The sequence below is a fragment of the Desmodus rotundus genome, chromosome 3, assembly GCF_022682495.2.
Source record: "Desmodus rotundus isolate HL8 chromosome 3, HLdesRot8A.1, whole genome shotgun sequence".
NCBI classification, from domain to species: Eukaryota; Metazoa; Chordata; class Mammalia; order Chiroptera; family Phyllostomidae; genus Desmodus; species Desmodus rotundus.
In genome coordinates, this window is record NC_071389.1 from 154,977,098 (window position 1) to 154,991,198 (window position 14,101).

The following is a 14,101-nucleotide window of genomic DNA, read 5'->3' on the forward strand; positions in this document are numbered from 1 at the left end:
GCATAATGTTGTCAGTTTCCATCATGTTGTGAGTGGCAGGATGTCCTTCTTTCTCATGGCCAAATAGTACTCCACTGTATACCACATTATTCATTGTGTACCACATCTGCTTTATCCATTCTTCTGTTGATGGGCACTTAGGTTATTTCCATATCTTGGGTATTGTGAATAATGCTGCAATAAACATGGGAGTCCACATGGGGTATCTTCGATACCCTGTATTTATTTCCTTTGGGTATAAACTGAGAAGTGGGATTGCTGGGTCATATGATAGTATTATTTTTAATTTTTTGAGGAACTTCTGTATTGTTTTCCATAGTGGCTAAATCAACTTGTATTCCCTATGACATAGATACCCTACATTTGATAATACCTACCAATAATGGCATCGGACACCTTTGACAAGGATAGCAGATTCTGTGATACTACCTTTAGTTATCACCAATTCTCTCCTTCCCTGGCTATATAAAAATTTATAATGCAAATGAATGAGATCCCAGGAAAAACACACAAAAGCATGGAGTGCTGGAAGCTGAAGAAACAGATCTCATTTCTCTGTTGGTCTTCTGCTTCAGCAGTAGACTTGCTGACCTTTCCTCTGTGCCTGTCTGAGCCCGGGAGAGAAGACCTGGAAGAGCTGAGAAGGCAGAGAAGGCAGGTTGAAATGCAGCAACCTGCTTCCCCACTGCTTTACATGACAAGAATATGTGAATTTTCAAGGGGAGAGACATTGCTTATCTTGGTAGAGAGATGGCTTTAGACTCTCACAGTTGTCACATCCCATGTGGTTTTTGGGGTTGGATTCCTCTGTAGAAAGAGCTTATGGGGTGCTGCTAGTACTGGAGAAGGAGTAGGATAGAGGAGAGTGAAGAGGAGTCAAGTGTTCTAGGTCAGGGAACCTTACAGTGAGAAGGATCAGCAGGGTGTTCCCAAAACTCCCACATCCTAGCACTAGAGCCGATGATTGCAGAACTGCTGACTGGAAGTCAATTTTTATCAGCCAGTGGTACAGAGATCACAGGTGAACAATGAACAGTGAGAGGAGTTCTGTCCAAGGTGGAGGCATAGGTTGAAATGCTTTGTTTCCTCACACAACCAAAAGAAAGTAGGAATGAATTGAAAAACAAAAAACAAGCAGAATGCCAGAAAATCAAACTGCATGGAATTTTGACAACCAAAGAGTTAAAGAAACATTCATGCAGACTGGTAGGAGGGGCAGAGACTGGAAGCCGGGTGCAGAGGATGCCCAGCAAGGCAAATGACCATGCAGGAGAGGTGGGGGCTGGCGGACCAGGTGGTTCCACATTTTTGCATTGATAAGCAGGAGGAACAACTGGGGAGCCAGACACACCACGAGACCCAGGGTTTCAGCACGGGAAACTAAAGACTGAAAACCTATGGTTGTAAAAGCATGTGGGGTTTGTGAAGGTGGGAGAAACTCCCAATCTCACAGGAGAGTCTGTTGGAGAGGCTCACAGGGTCCTAGAATGTACACAAACCCACACACCTGGGAATCAGCACCTGAAAGGGCACAAACTGTGGGGAACTAGGGAAGTGACAGAAAGTGAGGCAAGAGCTGAGCAAGCGGTATTGTTCCTTCTCAGACCCCCTCTCCCATAGACAGCGTCACAGCGCAGCAAAGAGGGTTAGCCCAACCCAGTGAACACCTAAGGCTCTGCCCCTTCCTACATAAAAGCTACACCAAGACCAAAAATATGGCTCAAAGAAAGAACAGATCAATGCTCCAGAAAAAATACAACTAAACAATGAAGGGATAGCCAACATACCAGATGCACAGTTCAAAACACTGGGAATCAAGATGCTCGCAGGAATGTTTGAGTATGGTTGCAAAATAGAGGAAAAAGTGAAGGGTATGAAAAGTGAATTAATGAAAAAAATACAGGGAACCAACAGTGTAGGGAAGGAAACTGGGACTCACATCAATGGTTTGGAGCAGAAGGAAGAAATAAATATTCAACTGGATCAGAATGTAGATTCCGGAATTTAAAAAAATGAGGAGAACCTTAGGAATCTCCAGGACAACTTTAAACTTTACCACATGTGAATCATAGGGGTGCTAGAAGGAGAAGAGGAAGAGCAAGAAATTAAAAGCTTATTTGAAATCATAATGAAGGAGAATTCCCCAATCTGGCAAAGGAAATAGACTTCCAGGAAGTCCAGGGAGCTCAATGAGTCCCAAAGAAGTTGGGCCCAAGGAAGTACACACCAAGGCACATCATTAATTACATTACTCAAGATTAAAGAAAAGGAGAGAATCTTAAAAGCAGCAAGGGAAAAGGAGACAGTCACCTACTAAGGAGTTCCCATAAGATTATCAGCTGATTTCTCTAACGAAATCTTGCAGAGAAAAAGGGGCTGGAAAGAACTGTTTGAAGTCATGAAAGGCAAGGACCTACATCCAAGATTACTCTATACAGCTAAGCTATTTAGAATGGAAGGGCAGATAAAGTGCTTCCCAGATAAGGTCAACTTAAAGGAGTTCATCATAACCAAGCCCTTATTACATGAAATGTTAAAGAGATTTACATAAGAAAAAGAAGAAGATCAAAACTATGAACAGTAGAATGACAACAAACTCACAACTATCAACAACTGCACCTAAAGCAACAAAAACAAAAATGGAACAGAAACTAGGCAAACAACTAGAACAGGAACAGAATCACAGAAATCACATGCAGGGTTATCAGTGGGGAGGGGTGGGTAGTCATGTTCCACAGGGGGAGCTGACACCACCTTTACCCACCTATCAATATGTAACTCCCTCACCCCAATGCTGCCAACTATGTAAGTCCCCAGGACAAAGGCCTGATAGTCTGGCCACCCCTGCTCTTGCTGCCCTTTCTTTTTGTCACCCAAGCCTATGCTTTTCACCATTACCTCAGCAAGGCTGGTTCTACTCCATGAGAACTTATCACAAAAAATAAAAAAGAAAAGAGACAGAAAAAAGGAGGGAAGAAGAGGGGAGAACTCTTTAAACAATTGCTAGATAAATGATTGAGTGAAATGGGGAAACACTGCAAATGTTTAATAGGAAAATTGTTAAATAAGCGGACCTTTGTTTCTGATAAAATATAATATAGACTACAATATTATTGAAAATGTAGAATTTTTATTTTATGATAAGTAAAATGACAGACAAAATTCTTATAAATTATAGTTCCAGCTATGTATGAGAATGCACCCTAAAGACATTGGTCATAGAAAAATTGGGCTGAGGTATACTTAAATGTTAACAGTGGTTATCACTGTGTACTATAACAATGTTTCTGTATTTAATAATTTATAATTAAAAATATAAAGAAAAATATTAATATTTACACAAATCAATAAACTTATGATTTCAACATAGTCAAAAGTAAAGTAAAAAATCATTTAAACTGCTTAGCAGAATCCATGCAATATTTTCAGTCTTGTGGTCTGTAATGTGGAAAATAACAAATAGCTGTTTACATGCTTCATACGTCTATGTATTGCAAAAACTGCAAATATGATAAAATATCTGAAAGCAGTTATGAGTTCTTAGACTCTGTACCTTTAATGAATTAGATGCTGAGAATTAAACATGTGACAAATACTCCTTTTAAAATGCCATTAAATGAAAAGGGCATGTTGGCTGCAAACTTTGGAAATTGCCCCAGTTGGAAATAGACCCGAAGGAGGGCACAGTACGGGAAGGAGCTACATGAGGTCTGCCTTGTATGAGATTCTGAAATTAGGTAACAAGAGGTATTTTGCCACTGTTTTGTCAGTAGAGGTCATCATAACACAAAATTGCTTTAGCCAAATTTCCTTAAAAAAAAAAAACCAGAATAAAACAGGAAGAAGAAAACCTTGGGTGAATTTGCTGGATCACTGAAAGAGCCAGGGCAGGGTCTGCAGAGGGGCAGTGCCCTGGCAGGAACATAAACACCCCAAGGAAGAGGGGGACAAAAAAGGAGCAGGGGGCCTTAAGCAGCCTCTTTCTGAAGGCTGTCTGGTAATTTCCAGAGTTTCCAGAGTTTGGAGAAAAAACCCACAGGCCTCTTAGAGCCCCAAATTGCACTAGTTTGCCTTAGAGTAGAGTTACAGAAATTTCACATGTCCTTTGCCTGCATTCCTACGCTTTCATTGGGGCAGTGAATACCTCAGCCAGTAGCTCTGTGGGGCAGGTACAGACCCAGGTTCTCAGTTCCTGTCCTCCCAAGGTGTGTCCTTTGTAATCTTCTTTTCTTGCCCAGGAGTGTCACATTTACAAGCGCTACATTCATCCTTACATTCTTGACTTTACATTGTTTTGGCTGGAAGCCTGCGTAGGACATTTCTCTGAGTCTCTTGCTAATAGTCTTCTGGTTACATTTAACCAATTGGAGGCAGTGGTCTGTTTTAAAAATACTAATAATAAAGAAGGAGAAGAAGGAGAAGATGAAGATGAAGAAAGAGGAGGAGGAGGAGGAGAAAGAGGAGAAAAAGAGGAAGAAGAAGCAGAGGATGCAGGAAGAGGAAGATGAGGGTGAGGAGACAGCACTGCAGCCATGTTCTGACTCTGACAGGAGCAGCACAGCCCTTCTTCAGGAGTCTAGCATCATCTGCGGTTCCTCTCCTAAATGGTCCTGGCTCCGATGCCCCCAGCAGCAGAGCAGCCAAGGTAGAATCATCAGCTTCAGTCTAGGGTTGGTATAGCTTTATGCTTTTCTGCTTCTCTGGGCCCCGCTCAATTCTAATAACTTAGTATTTTTTTAAGATTTTTATGTATTCATTTTTAGAGAGAGAAGAAGAGAAGGAGAAGAGAGGGAGAGAAATATCAGTGTGTGGTTGCCTCCCGAGCGCCCAGTACTGGGGACCTGGCCTGCAAACTAGGCATGTGCCCTGACTGGGGATGAAACTGGCTACCCTTTGGTTCACAGCCTGCGCTCAATCCATTGAGCTCACCAGTCAGGGCTAATGACTTAGCATTAAATCATCTTCACTTAAGATATTCAGAATAAATAACAGTGTCCGTATGGCTTTACCTTTGGGTTTCTAAGATGGTTTAGCAAGCAGTTTTATGTAGATGTCTGTGATGCTTTGGTAGGTGGCTTCATGCAGTTCTTCTGACTGGTCTTCTTCTCTATGACCATTCTTTTGTCTCTCAGGAAACTCCTATCTAGGATCCTCTCTACTTGATGCACTTCTGATCTAAATCTCATCACTTTCCCCAGAACAAGCTTTACCACACTTCTTCTGTGGCACCAGTAAAACTTAGAAGGGGAAAAAGCAGGGCTTCTATACCACCCTAGAATGAGTGGCATTCGCTACATTTGTCACATAGCAGATAATGCTTCACAGGGCTTGTGGAAGGTGTCTGTCAGCCTGGACTAAAGTCCAACAAGCTGACTTCCTCTCTCAGACACTGAAGCTGCACCTGCCTTGCCTGGACACCCTTTTCAGTCAGAGCTCATCTTAAACCCACCTTCCACTCACTCCTCCATGAATCTGAAGCCGATGTCTTTCTTCGTTCAGAGACCTTGGTTTTTCACTTTGAAGCAAGGCTGTAACTCTAAATTCATACCCATAGGAATCCAGGTGAGCATGCAGGACATAAACAGTTTTTTCAATGTTAGGGATTTTGGTAATATTATACAAACAAAAGGAATAATATACCTCTAAGTCAAAACCAAATTATTTGTATTGAAATAGTTCTCTGATACATATTTTCCTGCACTGAGAAAGATGAAATACAAACCAAAGGAAGCAAGGAAACGATGTGCTGCATTTTTGTGTGCATGTCCAAGAAAGGAGTCTTTAGGAGATAGCTTGTTATGTCTGACATTATGAGGGAACAAAATTTGTCCTTTGTGTGTATTACCTATGTAACTTGCTGTGATTATGCTGTTTCCCAGTCATCCTCTACCTGTTCTCTGCTATCTAGGAGAGAACTTGGTAACCCCTAAAAAAGATGCACACTTTTCTGCAACATATTTTTCAGACCTGCTTTTACTTCTTTGTTCTTTAAGCTATAGACAAGGGGGTTCACTAGGGGAGTGACCACACTGTACTGCATGGAGAAAACCACCTCCCATGGGGAGCCTGAGGTGGGCATAAGATAGCGAAGGAAGCCTGATGCATAAAATAAGGTCACTGCAGTGAGGTGGGAGGAGCAGGTGGAGAAGGCCTTGCTTCTGCCTGAGGTAGAGCTGATGCTCAGGATGGTAGAGACAATGCGGACATAAGAGTAGAAAAGCAGGAGGAAGGTCCCAAAGGTATGCAGAAGGGCAGAACAGAGCAGGACAGCAAAGTTATTGGAGCTGTTGGAACAGGAGAGGGGGAATAGAGAAGGTATCTCACAAAGGAAGTTGGAGATGACTCGAGTCTCACAGAAGTTTAAGTTCCAAGCTAGGAGGGTGTTGATGAGAGCATCCAGAAAGGCCAGGCCCCAAGATCCCCACACCAGCCCCACACACAGCTGGTCGCTCATCATCTGACTGTAGCGTAGAGGGTGGCAGATGGCAGCATAGCGGTCATAGGCCATCGCTGCAAGGAGGCAGATCTCTGTTCCCCCAGAGTCAAACACGAAGAAGGCCTGGGTCAAACAGTCCTCCACAGAGATGGTTTTCTTCTCAGACAGGAGGTTCTCTAACGTCTTGGGCACCGTGACTGAAGAGTAACAGAGATCCAGGAAGGAGAGGTGACTCAAGAAGAAGTACATGGGGGTGTGAAGGTGAGAGTTGGCCCTGATCACCAGGATCATCAGTAGGTTCCCTGACAGAGTCAGGAGGTAAATTACCAGGAAAAACACAAAGAGTAGGGCCTGGCTGGGATGATCAGCAGGCAGCCCCAGGAGGAGGAACTCAGTCATGGTGCTGTGGTTCCTCAAGGCCATTGAAGGATGATAACCCTTTGGAAGGAAACAGAGAGAAAGAAGCATTAACTGCCTCCTCTAGCAGCCCAGAGTGTCCCCCTTTCTATGTGTGCATACCTTCCCCTCAACTTCCCATCACTGCTACAGTTGTCTGACAGCTCTCATGGTGTCCCTTGCAGCATAGCTTTCCCTTCATCGATGTCCTGCTGCAAAGTCTGAACTCACTGTGCTTTCCATTGGTTGCTCTTCTGTTACAAACAGCTCTAGAGAAATTTAAACTTTTTTTCAGATTTGACCCTTGAATAATTTTCTATCTCCTTAAACTGAGCCTTTGGTTTTGTTCTGTAACATTCTGGTCAAGAGCTAACTTTCTGCAGAGTATGTTCTAATCCTTCTTATTCTTCTTATTTTCCATCTTTCACTTCCAAGTCAAGACTCTGTAATAGTTTCTACTACTAAATTATGTACTATGTGTGCTGTTTTTCCCGTTATTATCTTTCACACACTTGAAAGGTTTACTCTTAAAATCAACTTGGAAAGCTCTGCGTGTGTGTGTTGGAGAGTTGATATAGGAAGAAAATTGCTAAACCTATTTTTTAAATAAAAAATAAAGTTAAATGATAGGAAATGTAAACCAAAACTGAATTGTCCATCAAAAGAAACCATCAAGAGAGAATAGGCAAGCTAGAGCCTGGGGAAAACTATTGAAAATAGTACACATATATGTAACCTATGCCCATAAATCAATCATAAATATGCCAATCACACTAAATATTACAATAATAAGAAAGTCAAATATCCCATACAAAAACATGGGCCCAAGACGAGAAAAGACTCTCAGAAAGGGAAACATGTGAATGAGCAGAAGGCTTATAAAAAGTTGCCCAACAGAGTCATCAGGGAAATGCACACAAAGACCACAATGAGGAGCCACTGAACACTCACTGGAATGGCTAACATTGCCAAGTGTTGGCAGAAAGTGTGGGGCACCTGGAACTTTTCTTGTAGAGTGTAAAGTAATATAATCACTTTGGAAAGTCGGGTGGTTTCTCACAAAGCTAGACATGTACCTGTTCTGTGCGTCAGCAATTTCACTCTTTAACAAAGTGAGTATGTTGGCAGAACGGCTTGTACAAAAATATTCACAGCACCATTTTTACCCTAACTGACATAAACTGGGGAGAAAAACCCCAAATGAGCATCAAGGACAGTGGATTAAACAATGGATAAAAAAATGAGGTGGTTTATTACAGAAAGGAATTCTGCTTAGCAAGAAATAGATAAACTGGTGATACATGCAACAATGTGGATAAATAATAATAAAAACATTTGCACTTGTACATTAATTGAAATGCAAAAAGTTTACATGTATACATTTTTTAAAATTAAAAACTTGAAAATCTGTACTCTGCGTAACTATTATACTGATGAAGATACAGAGCATTCTCTTTCTTTTTGAAAAATTTTGTGTATAAAGATTTTATAACAGATTTTATAATGTTTTAGAAAGATTTTATCTGTATTTGGAAAGATGGGACGGGAGGGAGAAAGAGAGGGAGATAAATATTGATGTGTGAGAGATACATTGACCAGTTTCCTCTTGCCCTCAACTGGGCATCTGGCGCACAACCCAGGCATGTGTCTGACTGGGAATCAAACTGCAGACCTTTAGGTTCACAGGCTGGTGCTCTATACACTGAGCCACACCAGCAAGGGCACAGAGCATTTTCATTGTGCCAGAAAGATCTCTGTCTGTTCCTTTTCAGTGATCTCCCCATCAGATCAAACCATTTTCTGATTTTTTCCATACATTTGTTTCTCTGGAAATCCATAAACATGGACTCATACATTTCTTTAGTGCCATTTGTGTTCTAGGTATTGCTATTTATCACAACAAAAACAAGAGGGCTGCATTATCTTAATTTTTGCAATGAGGAAACTGAAGCAAACAATGTACCAGTACTGATAGGGTGATTGAGCAGATGTGCCTCACATCTGTACATGACTACAATATCTGTGATGTTTTTTAGCACCTGGGTACCTGACTCCCGTTTTCTTAAGTATATGTGCTTCTCCTCACTGTGTGTCCATTTCAGCAATGCATGCTCTGAGTTTGTGTGTGTGTGCGTGTGTGTGCCTTCATTTGGATATCCACTTAGTTTTGGCTTTTAGTAATAGGTGTTTTTCTTTTCTCTTCTTTTTCAGTGAAGCAACATGTTCTTTGAAGATAGGAATTAAGCTCTATATTGTTTTGAATACCCAATACACATTGCACTATAAGGCATGTGATGAGTCTTTATCAAAATTTGTAAAATGTAGAAAGAATGGAAAAGCTATGTAGGGCCTCTCCTTGAGAAATTTGCCCAGCTTGAATCCAGCTTGATTCGAAAGCAAACTAACCAAGAAGGAGACTGAAAGAAAAATAAATGCAAAGGAGTGTGGAGGTAATCACCTAGCTGTAAAGGATTGCAAGAAGGCTTTCCTGATAAATAACAGTGCCTACAACCCCTGATCCACAGGGAGCATATCACACACACTAGCTCATTTTTGTCCATATCAGGAAGGTTGATGAAAACCACAACATTCAACCACCTATCTATTCACTCACTCATCCTCATGTCCTCTGATTATCCATCTGATTTTTCATTTATCCACTTCAGCATTTAGTCATCTATTCATCTATCCATCCATCTATTCACCTATACCTACCTCCTTCCTTCTTTCCTTTATTCCTCCCCTCAATCATTCAATAATCAACAAATATCTATAGATTGCACTGTGTAGGGTGTTGTACTTAGGCTGGACCGACAGCCTGCCATAATCCTCTCATGAACTACTGTATGAATGTACTTATTTGACTTAGATTTCAAATAAAATGCTCCCAATCCCCAAAGCTGAATTGCCTTTATAGCTTTCTTTATAACAAGCTTGAAATCTGACCCATCATCATACACTCAAACTCTGCCCCTTGAAGAACCCACTTGCCTGGGGTGGTAACTTATTACAATAATCTCTACTTGCCCACAGACACTCTGAATTATCTGTGAATCCTTTGGCTTTTGCCTGACACGAAGTGGTCTGGTGTTGGTGTTGCACATAGGACTCAAGTTGTATTTCTGCTGGGGCAGCCTATGAATTAGCCCTTGCTCTTCCTGGCTTGCTTCACTCATGCTATGCAGCATTTAGGCACCTTCCCATATTTCAAGTCCTTCTCAGGTATCAGATGCAAGTTACCTGTCAGTTGTGTCCAGTGGGTAATGTGTGGTCTAGGGTGGTGGCCCAAGTTAATTTAGACTCTGTGGTAAGGACGAAAATCAAAGGGAAAAGTCAATTTTCCTGTTTTTCTCATCTATGTGCTTCTAGAATCCTGTTGAAATAAACATTCTCTCTGTCTTCTTCATTAGCAAGTTAAATCCATTCAATCCAATAGAAAAATTTCTAAGCACTTTCAATTTACTGCTTAGCTTTGAGCTGATAATGGCGTTGATTCTACCACACATACATACAGTGTACATGTGGCCACCCAACCCATCAGCAAGGTAGGTGGAAGCCCATATTGTAGGATTCCAGATTTTCTTACCCTAGTGCTCAACACAGACCCTTTGGTGACAAAATAGGAACAGGCTTATTTTAACAGCGTAGTCAAAGATAAACACAAATTCCAAATTCTGTTCACTAGCCTTTAAAGAGGGAACAGTGGAATCCGCTGACACGGATGTCTTAATGATTATTTTTGAAATTCAGAAAAGGGGGAAGAGGGACAGGCGTCTTTCTTTACAGAGAGGAGAGTGGTATGTCCAAAATTGGAACCCGGTACTTTCCTATTAATATGATACTTATTTGCCAGTTTGCCGGGGATAGTTTTGCCTGAGCACTTCTCAGGTGGCCACTTTTTTCTCGTCTGCATTTTTTTTCAGATTCTATCTTAAGGAGAAGTGGAGCAGAAGGTTGATTTTTGAGACATTTTAAGAAAAATGTTGAATTCATTTTAATAAAAAACCCCAGATGATTTATGCTGGAATGTCACTATTGTGAATTCACATTAAAAACAATTTGTGTCTAAATTTAAAATTCAATCAGTTCTGGGGGACATAACACATTATTTTATTTATAAATTAATAAATCCTTCATGTCCAATGTTCTTATCCTATTATTTCCAAAGATATAGGTAGCTGAGGACTATTCCATGTGTAACATTTTACCTGCTCAGCATAATTACAGAGAAAGTTTTTAATTTGAAGTCATTGTGGAGGATGAGTAATGGGGTAGGAGGAATGACAGGTCTAGTGTTGGAAGGCAGAACTCCTTTGCCCCTGTTACCTTGGAAGGGGCGGGTCTCCTGGAACAGGGAGAAATAGTCAGTGTGCATGACAGTTACACTTCACATACCTTAGCACTTCCTCCCGAAACTCTTCCGTCCTTTCCTTTTTCTCCTCTCACCACCTACAATATTGGCAGCTAGAACTGACAGGGAGGTAAAGAAGAACAAAAGATTGAACTCTCTTTAGCAGATGTGATTAGACTTTTGGAAGAGGAGGGGATTCTAGGTCCCCAGGAACTCCCGGTCTACTCTGATATGTTTCCCCACAGGTAGGAACCTGCTCAGTTCAGCTTCTCTTACACCTGAAATTTATAATTAATGCAACTTGTAGCAAGAATGCAAGAAGTCAACAAAACCAATTTTTAACAATACTTTGGAAGCATAGAGAGACATGACTGAGTAGCTGGTAAGAGTAACTGATGACAAAATCCTTGTAGAAAAAACCCTTAAAGCCCTGACACAGCTGGTGCTCAGAGTCCAGAGCTGAGCTCCAGCACAAGGAAAGAATGATGAGAAGGCCCCTGTGAGAAGAGAGTCCTCAACGTGAGCTGTAGGTCTCCGGGTATGGTGGCGGTGGCCTGAATGAAGACCATTACAGAAATCATGAAGGACGTTACCCAGCTCCTGACACTTCTTGGCACACAAGACATCTCTTTGCTCTGGTCTTTCCATACACTAAGGAGTCATCCATAGTCGAGTGCTCTTTCTGTACACAAGAACCAATACTTCTAGAGCTCATTCATTCAACCTGAGGGCAATTTTCATTTTCCTTAGTTGGAAGTCTCAATGGTGGCAGGAAGATAGACAGACTGTCTTGATGAAGGAGTCTTGGGTAACTTACATGGTTAGTTACGTCTTTCTAACTAAATAAGCACAGAAGAAAAACACTCAGATTCTTACAAGAGGTATCAGCAAATCTTCTCATATGATCCAGATGAAATCCCATGGGCCTCTGTACTTTTAGTTGCCTTTGTGGGTCTAAATACTGGGCCAAGTATCAGTGAAGCAGGCAATTTCCACATATAACCCAACGGGAAGGCAACCAGTAAATTGGCCAACTGAATTTGGTGGCTTGGGAGACAGATGAGCCCATTTTTTGAATTCCCCGAAGTCACCACCAAATGCCAAACTCTAATTAACTACAAGGGATGGAATGTGTAAGAACCATCAGGCACTCTCCTCAGGAGGGCATGTTGAAACTGTCAGAGCAAAGCAAGGGCCCTGACACTTAGGTGGATGTTTAGGGACTTGGAAGGGTATCAGGCTGGGTAGCAGTTTCCTGTGGGCCTGTGAGGAGCTCACAGGGAAGCTATACAGGGGCCCATGGTTTGCTTCTAAGTTATTTTCCTCCACCCACATGAGCTGGGGAATATCAACACCAGCGTTACAAGTTGTGATGATCAAAGGAGCCAGTCAACAGAGAAGATATTTTATGTGCCTAAGTAGTTTTGCCCATGCCAGGCTGATAAAGCTATAATGACCTGACCCACTTGTGGGGTGGCAGTCTCAGGCCCATGTAGTTACCCCAATTGACATCCCTACCACCAGAGGCATAGGTTCTTACTGTTTCATGCTCTCAAGAACACTTATGAGTTTCAGGCTTTCAAATTTCTAACAATATGTGAGTACATATATGGTTTCACCTGTTCCTCCTCTGTTTTCATCTGAAACCAAGTGGTTAAGGGCCTCGAATTCCCCCAGTTAGCCCTGTCAGGTGAGACCTGAGTGGGCCTCTCAGGAAGGGTGCCACACCCTGGGTGAGCTAGATGTCAACCATGGGCGTTCTTTTTCCCACTGGAGAAACAGTAGTGCCTGAGGGGCCCTCTTGGTGTGGCGCTGTTTGGCCTGGTGGAGGGGTGCTGTGGTCGAAGGGTAGTAGCTCCTCTTACCTTTCTAATGTGGTCCTTCTCAGTGTCTGAGGTCCTGGGTGGTGGTCAGCCTCACCACTGGGTTCTGGGATTTTCATCATGCTGTCCTGTCCATTCTAGGTGACAGGACTATTCTAGACAATGGGGATACAAAAGCTATTAGATAGGGGCTTTGCTGTCAAGAGTTACATGTTAGAAAAGGGTATTTCTAAACTTCTCCCATTTTCTAGGATCATCTAAGAGAAAAGACTCTTAAGACAGACTCATCATTCATTCCTTAATTTGTCAACAAATACTTATTGAGGATTTGTCATATACTAGGCTTTATTTTATTATTCTTTAATTTACTTTTTTACACCTATTATTATTTTTAACTTAAATTATATTTTATTGTTTATTCTATTACAGTTGTCCCAACTTTCCCCCCTTTGCCTCCCTCCAACCAGATCCCCTCACTACTTCAGGCAATCCCCACACAGTTGTCCATACCCATGGGCCATGCATATATATTTTTTGACTACTTCATTCCCTATGCTGTACTTTGCATCCCCATGATTATTCTGTAACAACCAATTTGTATTTCTTGTTTTAAAATATATTTTATTGATTATGTTATTACAGTAGTCCCATTTTTCTCTTCCCCTTTATTCCCCTCTACCCTGTAGTCATCTCCCATCATCATTCCCCCACCTTAGTTCATGTCCATGGGTCATACCTATAAGTTCTTTGGCTTGTCCATTTCCCATACTATTCTTACCCTCCCCCCATCTATTTTGTACCTACCCTTTATGTTTTTTATTCCCTGTACCTTTTTCCCCATTCTCCCCCTCCCCATGATAACCTTCCTTGTGATCTCTATTTCTGTGAGCCTGTTCCTCTACTAGTTGTTTGCTTCGTTCGTTTTGGTTTTGTTTTTCTAGGTTCAATTGTTGATAGTTGTGAGTTTGTTGTTATTTTACTGTTCATATTTTTGATCTTCTTTTTCTTAGATAGTCCCTTTGACATTCCAAATAATAAGGGCTTGGTGGTGATGAACTTCTTTAACTTGATCTTATCTGGGAAGCACTTTATCTG

General features: G+C 41.6%; 1 protein-coding gene across 2 annotated transcripts; it reads right to left on the minus strand.

Annotated features, from left to right (window-relative positions):
• Positions 1–3,202: 3,202 nt before the first annotated feature.
• On the minus strand, positions 3,203–12,120 carry LOC128780624 (olfactory receptor 8S1-like). 2 transcript variants are annotated; one of them, XM_053922016.1, is made up of 4 exons: positions 12,060–12,120; positions 11,228–11,302; positions 10,073–10,134; positions 3,203–6,874 (listed from the first exon to the last, which is right to left on the minus strand). In XM_053922016.1, exon 4 carries the CDS (start codon positions 6,857–6,859, stop codon positions 5,927–5,929), a length of 933 nt encoding a protein of 310 aa, XP_053777991.1. In that variant the 5' UTR covers positions 6,860–6,874; positions 10,073–10,134; positions 11,228–11,302; positions 12,060–12,120; the 3' UTR covers positions 3,203–5,926. The 2 variants fall into 2 exon arrangements, with proteins under 2 accessions (XP_053777991.1, XP_053777990.1); XM_053922015.1 differs by lacking the exons at positions 10,073–10,134; positions 12,060–12,120 and having other exon boundaries at positions 11,228–11,949.
• Positions 12,121–14,101: the final 1,981 nt, after the last annotated feature.